General features: G+C 37.4%; 1 protein-coding gene across 1 annotated transcript in view; it reads left to right on the top strand.

Moving 5' to 3' along the window:
* Positions 1-14,876, top strand: part of RIOK2 (RIO kinase 2) — a 96,146-nt gene that overhangs the window by 35,478 nt on the left and 45,792 nt on the right. The window contains exon 3 of the mRNA XM_067138403.2: positions 13,804-13,972. Within this exon, the coding sequence (XP_066994504.2) occupies positions 13,804-13,972 (169 nt within the window). The remainder of the gene's footprint in view (positions 1-13,803; positions 13,973-14,876) is intronic.

Raw genomic sequence — 14,876 nt, 5'->3', positions numbered from 1 at the left:
AAGAAATTCGCTCACTTCAAACATTGATATCGGAATTAGAAAGATGTTTTTGAAGACTTTCGTGTGGAGCGTGGCATTGTATGGAAGTGAAACATGGACGATAACTAGCTCAGAAAGAAAGAAAATAGAAGCTTTTGAAATGTGGTGTTACAGAAGAATGCTGAAGGTGAAATGGATAGATCGTATCACGAATGAAGAGATACTGAATCGAATTGGTGAGAGGAGATCGATTTGGCTAAATTTGACGAAAAGAAGAGATAGAATGATAGGACACATCTTAAGACACCCAGGACTTGTGCAGTTGGTTTTTGAAGGAAGTATAGGTGGTAAGAACGGTAGGGGTAGACCAAGGTATGAATATGACAAGCATATTAGAGCAGATGTAGGATGCAATAGTTACGTAGAAATGAAAAGGTTAGCACAGGATAGAGCGGCATGGAGAGCTGCATCAAACCAGTCTATGGACTGATGACTCAAACAACAACAACATGTTTTTACAGTTTATTTTACAAAATAAGTACTATCGGCTGAAAAACAGAGCCCACACAATTGTGCGTGTCAGGACATCATTCACTACTTTAATAAAAATAAAAAATTAAACAAATTCAACTCAGTACATGTGAATATGCACATGTACATGATCAAATGTTCTATTTTACAGTGTGGAACAATTTTAAACAGTTAAAATCTTATACATTACATTTCTCATGTAGAGTACGAGATTTCTTTCTCAGTCCTTTTTGCGGCAGCACCCAGCACTCCTTCATGCATTGGCTGTAAGGAAACCTAGCCCGCACATATGTGGGTATCAACATTCAAAACCTCATGGTATTACGTACGATGTTGAAAGTACACAATTTACGTTTGCTACACAATCTACACACTTCATAGATTGTATTCTGATATTCAGTAAAGGTTCTAGATTAATATGAATGCAATAAATAAATAAATAAATAAATACTTACTTTAGGCATTTCTGCTTCAGGCCATATTGCTAATGAACTGTATTGTTAAACTCTTCTTCCTTCCCCCTGGTGGTCAAATACTAAATAAAAACAGCTGAAGTACATGCTACATGTCCCGTACAAGCACTGCAGTCCGGTCTAGCGCCAAGAAAACGTCAAATAAGCTCAGACATAAATAAAATACGAACCCGCACAATTGTGCATACACGGTCTGAAAGGGATAAACAGCTCTACTCCCGTGCCATGTGAATTATCCCACATTTCAAATACGTTTCTTCTTCCAGCCTTCAAAACCCCAGCAAGATATAATATACCAATGTGCACGAATTTCTCGGGAATCAGTGGGCCTAGCATCCCTTTCTCTGACAAACTGAGGGCGAATTTTAGTTATGTAAATGTTAGTAGAATCAACTATTTTTTTCACCATTTCATCAATAATACACTGCAACGTAGCTTCTGGAGTGATAGCATTTTTCGCAGACCCTTGAGGTCCTGGGCGATGAAAAGCTGGTACAATGTTATGTCTGGGTGTACGAGAAGTCTGGGCAACTTGAGGTTCTAAGTACCACCTTGATGTGCGAGCTTTTCCCAAATAAAACTGGGTTGACAAAAGCGGCAGGAGGAGGAACTGCTTCTTCTACTACTTCCATTTCCTCAGAGTCGTCAGGAACATCAGCCAGGTTATCCTCTGCATTGATTTCATCTTCTCTACTCTCTCTGTCATATTCCAAGTGGTCTTCTCGTTCATCTTCATCCTCTATACCTAGAACACTCTCGTTATCCTCAGTCTCATCTAGCAAACGGCATACCTGTTCACGTTCACTTTCACTGGTCATTGTTATCACGCATAAACTATTTCAATTAAACCGTTATTACGTTCAAAACTATGAAATTAATACAAAATACCACAGCAATATCCGAAAAAACAAGTGTCCTCCACTACTGCACAGCACAAATAAACACGAGGCCACGTCGACTATTGGCGAACAAACGCTGACAATGCACTGACGGGCGGAGGGTGAGTGGGAAGGAAGGTATATGGTCGCTCAAGGTCACGAATGTTGCCAACCCTTGTAGTCACGCAAAACAAAATCACTGGTTGACACCTGTACTCCGCCTGCCCACTGGAGTGTTAAAGACTCTATTCAGCATGCTTAGAAAATAACTTTTATGTGCTTCAGGGTGGTGTGAATCCTTCCGTGTAGTAATTATGGTTTGAGTTGGCTTTCTGAAAATAGAAAAAGATAAGTTTCGTTCTTTTCTTTCGATAGATCCAGAAAATTTAATTTATTATTATTATTATTATTATTATTCTCACTTTCTAATGTAAATTTTATAAAAGGGTCTAAATTATTGGTTTGGTCTATTAAATTGGCCCTACTATTGATTTGTTCATGCACATTTCAAAGATGTCATCAACAAACCTCAGCCAGACGACAATGCCTTTTTCATCGTTTAAAATTTTGTGTTTCTTTATTTAATCCATGTAAATTTCAGCTGTGATGCCCGATGCTGAGGCTCCCATTTGTTGGTACACTGTGTCATTGAAAGAAACATAATTGTGGTTGAGGGTAAATTCCAAAACTAGCATGAATACTAAGTTTTGTGTGTGTCCTTAAGTTGTTCTTGATTATGTCAAGGGTCTCTTTTGTTGGGATGCTGGAATACATATTGATAACGTCAAATGAAGTCAAGCTGAAAGCATTACACGTAAAATTTTTCAAAGAATATGAATTAGATGGACAAATGAATTGCGAGAGTTGGAACTTATATAGTGGCAACACTGCTGTGGAGACGCTATGCAACGGAATCTAATATTGTCGCTGATAGTACATGTTGGTTACATACCTACCTTACCTCAGAGCAATGGACTCGCCCTTCCCACATCACCTGCATGCGCACAAGCGTGAGAAACACAGTCACTTGTGAGCTAGCGGTCTAACGTAATGTCACTATGTTTTTCAAACGGAGTTGGATCAAGATTGAATGTGCCAGAGGTCGTACAGCACAACAGTGTCATCAAGGTCTTCAAGAGGCTTGCGGGGAATCTGCATTGCCTTACAGAACAGTGGAACGTTGGGTAAGCTGTAAGTTGAAAACATGCTTCATTGTTCACACACAAATTCACTACTGGTTGAGAGAAAAGCTGCATGAGGGATGTCATACTGGGGAACTGGGGTAGCAATTACGGTTAAGAAGCGGACCATCGCCATTCACTTGTAGGTGCTCTTAAATGCCATTAGATATGACGAGAGCAAACGTCAACCATGTTTACAGGGCAATTCAGGAGTGATGACATTATACCTGATGTCAGAGAATAATAATAATAATAATAATAATCATATGGCCTCGGCTACCGTGTGCAGGCATTTCATTTGACGCCATCTGGCTGTCCGCTCGTCAATTTTGACGTTCCGTTTTACTCTAGGCCCACTAGATGGCAGACTGAGTAAACCAAAACTCTCTTGGGCATCTATGGCTGAGATTTAATGAATTTTGTCGGGTAAACACCAAATGTGTCACCAGAGATCTTTTACATGCTAACATCGTACGACATGGAGTGTCGAATGGACTTTTTTCCGGCCTATAAAAATCCGACTGCCTCTGCCGGGTTTGAACCCGCTATCTTGGAATCCGGAGGCTGGCACTCTACCACTGATCCACAGAGGCAGCTAATGTCATAGAATCTATTGCATTTTAATTGGTATATATCATTACCGCTGGTGGAAACTGGGTGATTAAAAAAATAGTCATACCTCATCGATCCCTCAGATGACAATAAGCACACTGACACCTTATAGAAGCGAAAATTTGAAAGTATATATATTTTTAAAAAATCCAAATTCCACACCTCCGAAAAAAGCTGTGGTGAGGTTTAGAATATGGTCTTGTAACTCGGTATCCGTTTCAATACCATTCTGATAATATGAATCGACACCATAAAAGGGAACTGAATCAGCGTCAGCGTTACCCATTCCCAGTCTGTACACTCCAAAGTCATCAAGTTGCCTATTATCTTTAAAGATGAGCCTTACACACAGAATTTCATAGTTTTCATCCTTAACTTTTTCGTAGGTTAGAAATTCTTCTTTCACCAGAATACTAAATACAACTGTAACAAGCAGAGTGACAGGAAGCTACACTGAGAGGGACAGCAATAGGTCCATGGTAGGTACAGGATAAAGAAAAGTGGGCACCATTTCATAACAAGGATTAACAACTGTATTAAATGAAGTAGAAATAACTTTCCACAATGTACATATATATATAATATATGTAAAAGATTTGATATATGAAAGTAACAGCTGAGGATAGGAGGAGAGAGTAGAAGAAGGTGGTAGTGTTTCACGTTGGTACTAACAACGTAAGACAAGCAGGTATAAGTACCAACATAGTTGGGGATGTGTGATCTGGTAAATGCAGCATGGATGCAGTTTAAGCAAGCGGAGATTGTTATCAGTGGAATCCTGAGTAGGAGGGGTACTGACTGTGAGGTGATTGGGGATTTAAATGAGACTATGGAGTGGGTATGTGGGAAACTGGGAGTGAGATTTCTAGATCCTAATGGGTGGGTAGGAGACAGGGATCTGCGCTCAGATGACCTTCACTTAAACAGTCGTATATACGAGTGGATGTGCTCTCTATGTGAGGAAGTGTGTGATCGCTACCACATACTTAAGGGCAAAAAAAAGAACAAGATCAATCAACGAGTACAGTAAAGACAAATAACTATTAAACTCTTTGCACTGAATTCTACTGTTTTCGATATGTCTGCAGTTGCGATGTTGAATAGTATTGGGATAATTGGGTCTCCTCCCTACATTACTCCATTGGTCTGGTAAATATCTTGGGAAAGAGAGATGCCATCACTTATGTTAACTGTGTTTTATTCTAGGATGTTCTTCAGAAGGTCTGTAATGCTGTGTTTCTCCAATAATTTATGCTAGTTTCTCAATCACTACTTTTCTGTTTAGGGTGTCGAAGGCTTTTGTGTATTACATGTAACTAATCTCATTATTAGACCCGTATTGAACTATGCTATGATATACTAACAATTTGTTGGTTGTTTTGATCCACTTTTTCAATACAAATTAATTGTTAGGCTTTTGTGTAGTCGATGAATACTGCGTAGTATTTTCCTTTTGGAAATCATAAGGCCTGTTCTATTTCACTTATTAGGTTTGTTATTGCCTGCAGTGTTGAGCGATGTTTTCTGCAGCCATACTGACGTTCAGGGAGGAGATGGTCTGTTTCCCTCATTAATCGGTCCATGATTATTCTCATAAAGATCTTGAAAGTATTGTTTTCTAGAGCAATGTCTCTAAATGAGTTTGGGTCCATGTTGTCTCCTTTTTCTTTTAAAGATTATTTTTATCATGGACCTCCTCCAAGATCCAGGTATTTGTGCGCTGTCTAGACACGCGTTAAATAACTCAGTCCACACTTCTAGGAGTACATCTTCGTTTGCCTTGATAAGTTAATTGTAGATCCCATCAGGACCAGCAGCTTTCCTGCTTTTGGTTTTTGATATGACTTGTTTCACCTCATGAGTCGTTACTGGGATTGGGTGCAACTTTAGTTGACTTCCTATTCGTGTTGATACACTTGTGGTTGGAGTGGTGCACTTCAGGTTGAGGATGTTATTGAAATGGTTTTCCCACACGTCCATTTGTATTGTCGTGGTTTGCTGGACTTTGTTCTGTTTTAAGACAACGAACGGGTCTCTGTTCGCCTCTTCGACTCATTTTTCTGCTTCTGTTCCTGACGATGCTGTTTTTTACCTTTTAGAGTGAGTTTGTACTTTTTTCGTTTCATTGAGTATTCTTTAATGTTCTCTGTTTCTCCGGTATATCTCGCTTTATGGAGGGCTTGCAGTGTTATAAGTCTTAGTTCGTAGCATTCCCTGTCAAACCATGGCTTCGCATTTTTTTTCTTATAGGGGACGCTGACTGACCTAATGCTGTCTTCTATGGTTTTCATAGCCAGATCGAGGTTGTTGGTTTTAAGGTGGTGCATCGCTTCCTCCACACCCTTCCATAAGTTCTCCATCCTGTTTTCAGTGATTTTTTCTCGCCAGTGTGGGTGCCGTGTTGGTATTTTTTGTTTCCTTTACTGTTGATTTAATTTCAATGTATGTCTTAATGGGAATGTGCTTCCTGAGTGGTGTGTTGGCCGACGACCAGAGTTCACCTTGTCATATAGAGCTTAGTGATCTTCCCTTGATAAACACTAGATCTATGGTACTTGCACCATTGTGCGCAAAATACGTTAGCTCTTTGCTGTTTACCAGTTTGAAATTCTGTTCTGTCATTAGATTAAAGATTAACTCGCTTTTATGGTCTGGCTTGTCTAGCCTGCAGTTTAGATTCCCAGTAATTATAACATTTTCTTCAGATTCGATTAGAGAGATTGCTCAGGCAACTGACTCACACATCTTCTGTTGATGATTGTGGCTGTATGTAAAGTTTTACGATTGTGATATTTGTTGTGAAGAAAATAACCATGTTGTCCTCTGTGTGTGTTTTTGTTGCTTTGCCCATTGTGTTGTTATAAAGACAGGAGACCCCCTGGGTTGCCAAAGCGTGCACTCTGTAGTAGCCCGGAATGTCCATGGGTTCAGTTAGAAAGGTTTCTGTTAGGATAACTATATCACTTGTGAAAAGTACTTGACTAGTACAGAGCTTTGCTACGCTTTTCAATCCTTTGATGTTCCATAGTAGGCCGGTCAGCTTTTGGCTGGTACCCATTTTATTATCCTCTGTTGTTCGAGACCCCGTGATGTTGTGAGAGGCGAAATCAATATCTTCACACTGTGACGTCTTGCCCTGTTGGTCCTTCTCTCTGGTTTATCAGATGTTATTATAGGTGAGTAGATTGCGAAGATTTCGGGATCAGTTTTGTTTCTGTCATATTTTACTTGGCGATCGTTTTCCCTTAGGATTTTAGGGTGTGTTCCTGTGGAAGTTTTCTCCTTAAGTTCTCGTGAATCACTCTGCTGAGATTTAGTTTTGTTTAGCGTCTTCTTGTATTTTCTTAGGAGATTGACTTTTTCGGTATCTGTTTCCTGGGGTGGTGGAGGTTTATTATTGGTATCATGGGTTTCTCCTATGGTTCCGGGCAATCTTGTTCCTTGCGTTAGACCCTTTTCATTTAAAATAACCTTATATCCTTCCATCAATCTTTGAATCAATTTGCGGGTTAAAATATTTAAGAAGTAACTCTATCTTTTGGTCAATTTCAGGTATTTTTCGATTTGAGTCTCTATTTTCTCTTGTTTCTTATTTCTTTCTTTCAGACTGTCTTTCAGGTTCTTATCAGAGTGACTGCAATAAGGTTAACACGTTTACGATGTAGATCAAATTCAGTAAGGATATGTAGTAATGATTCACGATGGATAGTGTCTTAAGCCTTTTTAAAATCAACAAAAGTGATCACTAAATTTTTGCTCCTAATGCGTTGATGATTTATGATCCATTTGAAACTGATAATTTGAACTGGACAACTTCGTCCGTGACGAAAACCATCCTGATATTTACCCAATTCACTATCAAGCTGGTCATTAATAAATGTAAAAAACGCAATGTTATTCTAGATATCTAATATCCATTGAATTGATGGCAATAGGCTTAAAATCTTGTACTGATGGGAGATAACTATCTTATACTCTGCATCAGGAAATTAACAGTGTTCTTTTATAGTTCTTACTGTTAATACCATATACGTAAATATTTTTAGATTTTAATAGCTGTAATTTCTGTATCAAGGAGAAGTGTATCAGTGGCTTATGGGTGGAGTTAATCTCTTGATAAGCAAGAAAACCAGTGCCTAACAAAAATGTTTAAATTTAAGTGTGCACATTTTTTCTCCATGCTGTGGTTCATGTGGTTATTGATTAATAATGACCATCGTAGTATAGTATTTGTACAGTTGCTATAAAAAAGGAATGAGTGCGTGGTATTGTACAAGTTCCTCACAGGTACGCTTTTCTCAGAAACGATTGAACCTGTAGATATAATGTATGTTATGGGTTTCCACGGGGTTTGTATCTACATGGGAGGTGAATTATATTTTTATAATAAAAATTAAGTCTAATAAAATATTAAATACAGGGAGTGGAGAAGACCATGTGCTCATTCCTTGAGTGACTATGCATATAAAAATGTTCTCCTTACATTATGGTGGATGACTGTTTAAATATTGATATTGATGATTTAAACTCTCGTTTTCCTAGATATTTTTCAATCTTAGACATTGTCCCATGTGTTCTGGTAACACCAATCCTGCCTGTCTTCAAAATGTTCACATTTTGTTTATTTTGCTCATGTGATATAGTGTTTATATACCATTGAAAACTGAATACAATAAAATCTCTAATAGGAACTAAGGATTGTCTGTAAAATAAATTAAAAATGTTAGATTGGGTATCTTAAGAATTGACAGTGAAAACTTTCAGTGGTATTACTATACTTGAATGGGAACCATTTCATGTACATACCATTTTACTGTACATTTTGTTTAAAAAATTACAAAGTTTCAGTTGATTTCCACTTGTACAATATACTGTTTTTTAATAATATTGATCAGTATTGCTGAAAATGTTCTTAATAAGCAGTCACCCCTGATCTAATGAGGCACGTCTAATGGAGATAATGTTGCCCATGAGTTCAACTATTTATAGTTTGAGACCAGTTGAAACCATTTCATCATTGTCATTATCAGCTTTATGATTGCCCCAGAACATCTCCAGTAATCCCCTTCTGGCTTTGTATTTGGCAACCTGGGTCACCTTTATTGTTATCTAGCCATTGATAAATGCTGTTCTCTTTCCAGTTATCACCAATCTGCTTCAAAGTTTCATAAATGTTGAAGTTTCAAAGCATCTAAAATTGAATCAATCATTTAAGAAAGGACACATGTCCAGAAATGTAACTTTTCTGTTGGAGCAAAAAAATGATTTAAAAGCCAGTCTTGCTATTTGCGTTAAATGTATGTATTTTGACCGTTAATGTTGATGGTTGTGGCTAGGTTACTTGATAAAATATGGAGCAAAGATGAAGGACTTGGTGGAAATTGGCAGATTAAAAAAAAATGGATATATGCCCTTTCTATAACGACAGCTGAATTAAAATCAGTTTTGCAGCAAAAACACATTGTCTACTAAGATAATTTAGACAAAATGTGTCGTCATTCTACAATAATAATCATTTAAATGACAGTCAATCAAAATAATTTTCAATTACACGAAAAAATGGTCACGCAAGTATTTCGTTGAACAAGTCTTTGTACTCCCCCAGAATGTACACTTCTAGATGCTTTAGATCATTCATACTATTCCTGTCAATGGGAATTGGTTCTTTGTTGCCTAGTTCATTAGGAAGCTAAACGTTGCTGTCTACTTTCAAACGGCAGAGTGAAGGAAGTGCATGAATGATTCTGGCTGGACGCAAATTTTCTAGTTGGTAGGTACTCCCCTTCCTTCAGATACATCCGACTGTCCTCCCCTCTTATATAATTTTGGCCGCCGTGCAGTAAAGATCTTACACCTTTCATACGGGTTTTACAGCCACCAGAACACTGAGAAACTGCCTTAACCGATGCCATAATCTTAGTATTCGAAGTTAGTAAACAAATGAAAGTGTACTCAGCTGGTTGACCAACGAGCAGGCAGCTGTTCCTTCTTATAAGCAGCAAAATTATTCAATAAGGGGGCACTTCTCCAGGGATATGTGCCCTTTCATAAATGACTTCCAAACCACACACAAATCAGCCTTGAATATAAGCATGTTACTGGTTCGATAAATGTTGTTCCTTTTGTGGAAAGGTGTACCAGGACGAGAAGAATGCTAATCCGCAGTTTTAAAAAATCTACAATTTGGGCATGTGCCCTTTCTTAAATGACTGATTCAGTTGTATTCTGGTTCATTTCCATTCAATAATTGTTTTAAAATTTATTTTCATTATCTGTATTTATTTGTCAAAAGTCCACCTGGTGGCCATGATCGTTACCGGTAAGGTGTGAAGTCCGTATGGTGCAACGCCTTGGTTAGCCGCTTCGAGCCCTGTTGATCGTAAAATTTTCACTATCAGAATGTTGGCCGGCAGGGTAGGAGAAGTGGGATATACAATTTCTAATCACTAGATTGTGTGCTAAAAGTCTGGATTCAATTCCAAAACCTCTCCAGAGTGCTCATGTGGAGTGAGGACATATGCTGTTGATGGTGAGTCGTCCACGGATGGAGAAGTAGTCTTGAGTAGACCCCTTCGTGCTGTTCGACCAGAGTAGGCTATGTGCCGGCACCGGGTTTCACTGTCTCCCTTCCTACTATCATATATCATGTCATTCATTTCTTCTTCTTAACTCCTCTGCACTGTCTCCCTTCCTACTATCATATATCATGTCATTCATTTCTTCTTCTTAACTCCTCTGATGAGGTTGGGAAGGACATCCGGTCATAAACGTTCTACGAAGATTCATCTCACCTTATACTCCATCCTGTAGAGAAACTGGACAAGGGTTAGAAATATGTACATTTGTATTATTTTATTTGTCAAACTATTTTTCGAATTTGAAGTCCATTGAATCTGGGTTCATCGAATCCTGAGTTTACTGTACAAACAAAAATATTTCCTGGCACATGAAAGTTAATGATAATGCTGTTACTACTCTTGTAGACCATTTTATTATAGTGTTTCCACTATACTATATCATTTTACATTTTAACCAAGATAATGCATTGTCCTGTTCGGGAAGATTGAGGTCGTGATTTAACATCAGCTACTAGACGTTTTTAGAGAACTAAAATATACATCAATGAATTCAGCATACAGTATTTGTAGAGTTTGTGGTTTATAGCATTTAAAAATCGGAGATTTAGTGTTTTGATTTTCAAATTTAGCATTTTGTAGCATCTATACTTCTGAAATTTAGCATTTTGTAGCAAATTGGTTAAAAATAGGCATAATTTGTGAAATTGCACACACAGCAGTTGGGAGTAAAATCATACTGTTTAATCACACATCGCTCATCATGCAGTTTTGAATACACTATGGAAAATAATACAGACATCAACACAAGACTGCAAGAAGTATTAACACACACACGATTATGATATTTACAAATTTACAAACAAAATTTCAAAAATACTAATCTGATCGTACTCATTTATCACAGTACAACAGACCTACAAGGGAGAGTTATTTCAGTGGTGATTGAAATACAACATTCCAATTGTTTGAATGGTGTCTTCCTTCATTCGAGACCGCCTATTAGTTAACATCATGTTGTAGTTGCTAAGAAACCTCTCTACATCGACACTGTTCATAGGGGCCCATATGCACCGCAGTGCTGCCGAGGCAAAGGAAGGAAACTTCAGTTATCAAACTAGACATGCAGCTGACTAGGCCTTGTACCACATCCATTCTTCAAAATATGGAAAGAATAGTTGTAAATTTTCAGCAATTCAAGCATACAACAAACTTTCCACTGATGTAAAAATTGCCCCTACTTGAAAAAGTTTCAAACGAAAGGCAAAGGAAAATTTATGGAATAGATACTTCGTAGGACAAATGTTTAAAATAACCACCCTCCTCTGTAAATCATCCTATGCATTGTTACTCACTTTTAGTAAAGTATCTTAGTATAAAGGATACTGATACCGCTACTACAGCGGTTACACTAAACAAAAACTAAACACAGTAAAGGGAGGAAAGTAAGTGCAATTTCACAGTACCAAAAACCACTACACACTCAGTGTAACATCTGTTGAAACTACGCGGATCTCCGCAGATAACAACTTTAGTAAATCAGTAGGGCCAACTAGATGGCAATAAACCGGGAAGGTGGGAAGGGGCTGGAACCTACCGAGGGCATGGACATGGCTTAGGTTGCAGTTTCAGAAATAATCAACGGTGATCCTTAATTTTGAAAAATATTATTTACAATTGGACTTGACAAATGAATTCCGAACAATTTCAGTCATGCGGAAGGTACCGACACACAACTTGTGAATTACGAACTACATGTTCTGTGATACAACTATTCGACGTTCTTTGATAATGGCTTCCTATAAGTTCAAAGGTTCAACCAAACTATACATCTAGTTAAAAATCCAGTTGTACAATGCAATTTAGTAGGTAAGAAGAAACTTAATACGCTATTACAATTTACAGTGAAGTTAAACGTACTTTTCAAACTCTAGCGTACATCAAGCGACACAGAACTACCAGAGGCAAAACCCCAAGGAAAATATATTAAACTACAATTTACATATTTAGCGAAACAAGAAACAGGGAATGCCTCGAAAACAAACAGGCAAGCCCAGCCGAAAAGCTAAGGTATCATAAATAATTAAGTGGCGAATCTAGGTGAGGTTAGGGCAGACTCTTATATGAAAAAGCAAGCGAACATTACAGGAAATTTAAGCTGGAACGGAAATCAAGAGTGCTTACCCACAAGGTGGCCCATCCCAGTAGCGAGACGACATCAAAATTTCGGACAACCAGGTAGACTGCTGACAGACCAAGACCGAACACGAAATGCTGCCCCACTCTCTTAATAAGGGAAACCCTGGTCTAGGAGTAGCCAATCAGAATGCATGAGCCCACCTATCGCCACCCAGATTCACCAGTCACAATTCTTACTTCAGTCGCGAACTTTAAATACTTTCTCGAATACACACGATCACGAATCTTCCATTTCCAGAACAGTCAGAAAATACTTTCTAGAATACATAACCAACAAAAGGCAACACACCCTGTTCAGAAATTCATGTGATAACTTTCTGGATACTTCCAGTAAATATAGAACTGAAATCTACTATTTACAAATACCATGTTATCAAAATATTACACTATACAGGTTAGGTCATTATATGGAATACAAATAAAATATTATATCCCCACACTTCAGATCGTACAGTAAGTACTACGGAAGGTTTACAAATAAAGTCTTCAATAAACACACTTTCCACTTCCAATACATTCTCTACCTGTGACAGAAACTATAGAATGGTAAGGGATAAATTCATTTATATTTAACACTTTCTTTATTGATGTGTCTACTTTTACTGTTTAAGTCTCCTGATTTTATCATTGTACATATCAGAGTTTGTAGATCCACCATTGAATATATTGTTCATTGTACAATTCCTCTTATGAGCCTTTGGCTCGTTGGAATTAATTATTGCAATAAATATCTACCTACCTATAATATGTCTGTAGCTTACATAAAAATATTCCGATTTGTAACTCTCGGCACGCTGTTTGATCATCACTTTGCTTCTACCCATGGCTACCAGACAATAAATTGCTACTGTACTTTAAAACAGAACTACTTCTCAACACGTATATCAGGAATAACAGACTATGATCAAGGGTCAACACAAACTGAATGAACGTGTGTGCATAAAACTGCATTAAGCTCTTTGATTGGTTGTTCTTTGCACTGCTGAAAGAAAATCCACTCATTGAAATATTTAAGGAACTGTAATATTTTTTCCCCCCTGAAATAAATAACATATACTGGTATTTTATTTTTAAGAAAATGCATCATTTTTTAAAAGATACAGTATATATTTATTTCACATAAAACAGAGTATTTCACATAAATTTTATAATTTTGCTTTTTGAACCAATTTTAGATTTTATCGTCAATTCGAAATCACTTAAAAACCACTCGTAGGGGTCATGTAAAATGAAGGCACATACACTGACAAAGTTTCAACATTTTTTGCATTTATCGCAAATGCCAAAAACCACAAACTCTTAAGTATTCCATGTATCTCCTTCATATGTACAATATGTAGCTTATTAGAAACATTGTGATTTGTCTTTGTTTCAGATGATGGGTACAGGCTGACTAATTCTGGTTATGATTACCTGGCTTTGAAGGCACTCACATCCAGAAATGTTGTTTCCTCATTTGGAAACCAAATTGGAGTTGGAAAGGAATCCAATATTTATGTGGTTGCTAATGAAGAAGGCCGAGCACTGTGTCTCAAATTACACAGGTACTTAATTAAAAGGTCATACTCTGATAATGGGGGCTACTTAGCAATTAGATACGGTTGCTGGTATTGAGCTATATATTTATTTTATTATTATTATTATTATTATTATTATTATTATTATTATTATTATTATTATTATTATTATTATTATTATTATTATTATTATTATTATTATTATTATTATTATTATTATTGTTGTTGTTGTTATTGTTATTATTGTTTTGTTGTTGTTGTTGTACACAAAGTAGGTTGTGTTTGATACCTTGAATCTCATCTGCAGAATGATGGTTGCATTGACTTTCACATGTGAGGTTATTCTGTCCATGAGATAGTGTTTATATAGGGCAAGGATTAATGCTGCATGAATGCAATGGAGGAATGTTTCTGGAATTGTATGTGGTACGCGAATGTCGATCTGTCTGAAGCCCAAGGTGTCTCGGACAGTTGTATGACCAGTTACGCTTTATGGCACTGAGTACTGAGCTGCCAACAGAAGTGCAGTACACTCCATGCATACCATGAAAATGTGAAAGCTAAGATGGACCCTGAGCATTTCACTTCTTGAGCACAAAAGCAAAAATATCATCAGACATCACATTGTTGTAGCGCTAATCAGTGAGAAGTTATGCAAATGTCTGCTTTGCTGGTATGGCCACACCTGAGCAGCACCCATCAGCATTGCAAGCACTGCCTTCCATCTTGATGTGCAAGGAAGTAAACCTCGTGGGTGTCCAGAAAAAAAAAAAAAATACACAGAATTTGCTACTTACACATGCAGTAAACCCTCACTAATTTGGACTTATGGAAGCGAGACCACATCCGTGTTAATGAAAGTCCAAATTATATAAATGTTTTCTAAAATAGTTCACTGAAGCTATACCGGTAATGAAAATAATAATAATAA

The sequence above is a fragment of the Anabrus simplex genome, chromosome 1 (assembly GCF_040414725.1).
Source record: "Anabrus simplex isolate iqAnaSimp1 chromosome 1, ASM4041472v1, whole genome shotgun sequence".
In the NCBI taxonomy this organism is placed as follows: Eukaryota; Metazoa; Arthropoda; class Insecta; order Orthoptera; family Tettigoniidae; genus Anabrus; species Anabrus simplex.
This window is presented reverse-complemented; position numbering and strand designations above follow the sequence as displayed.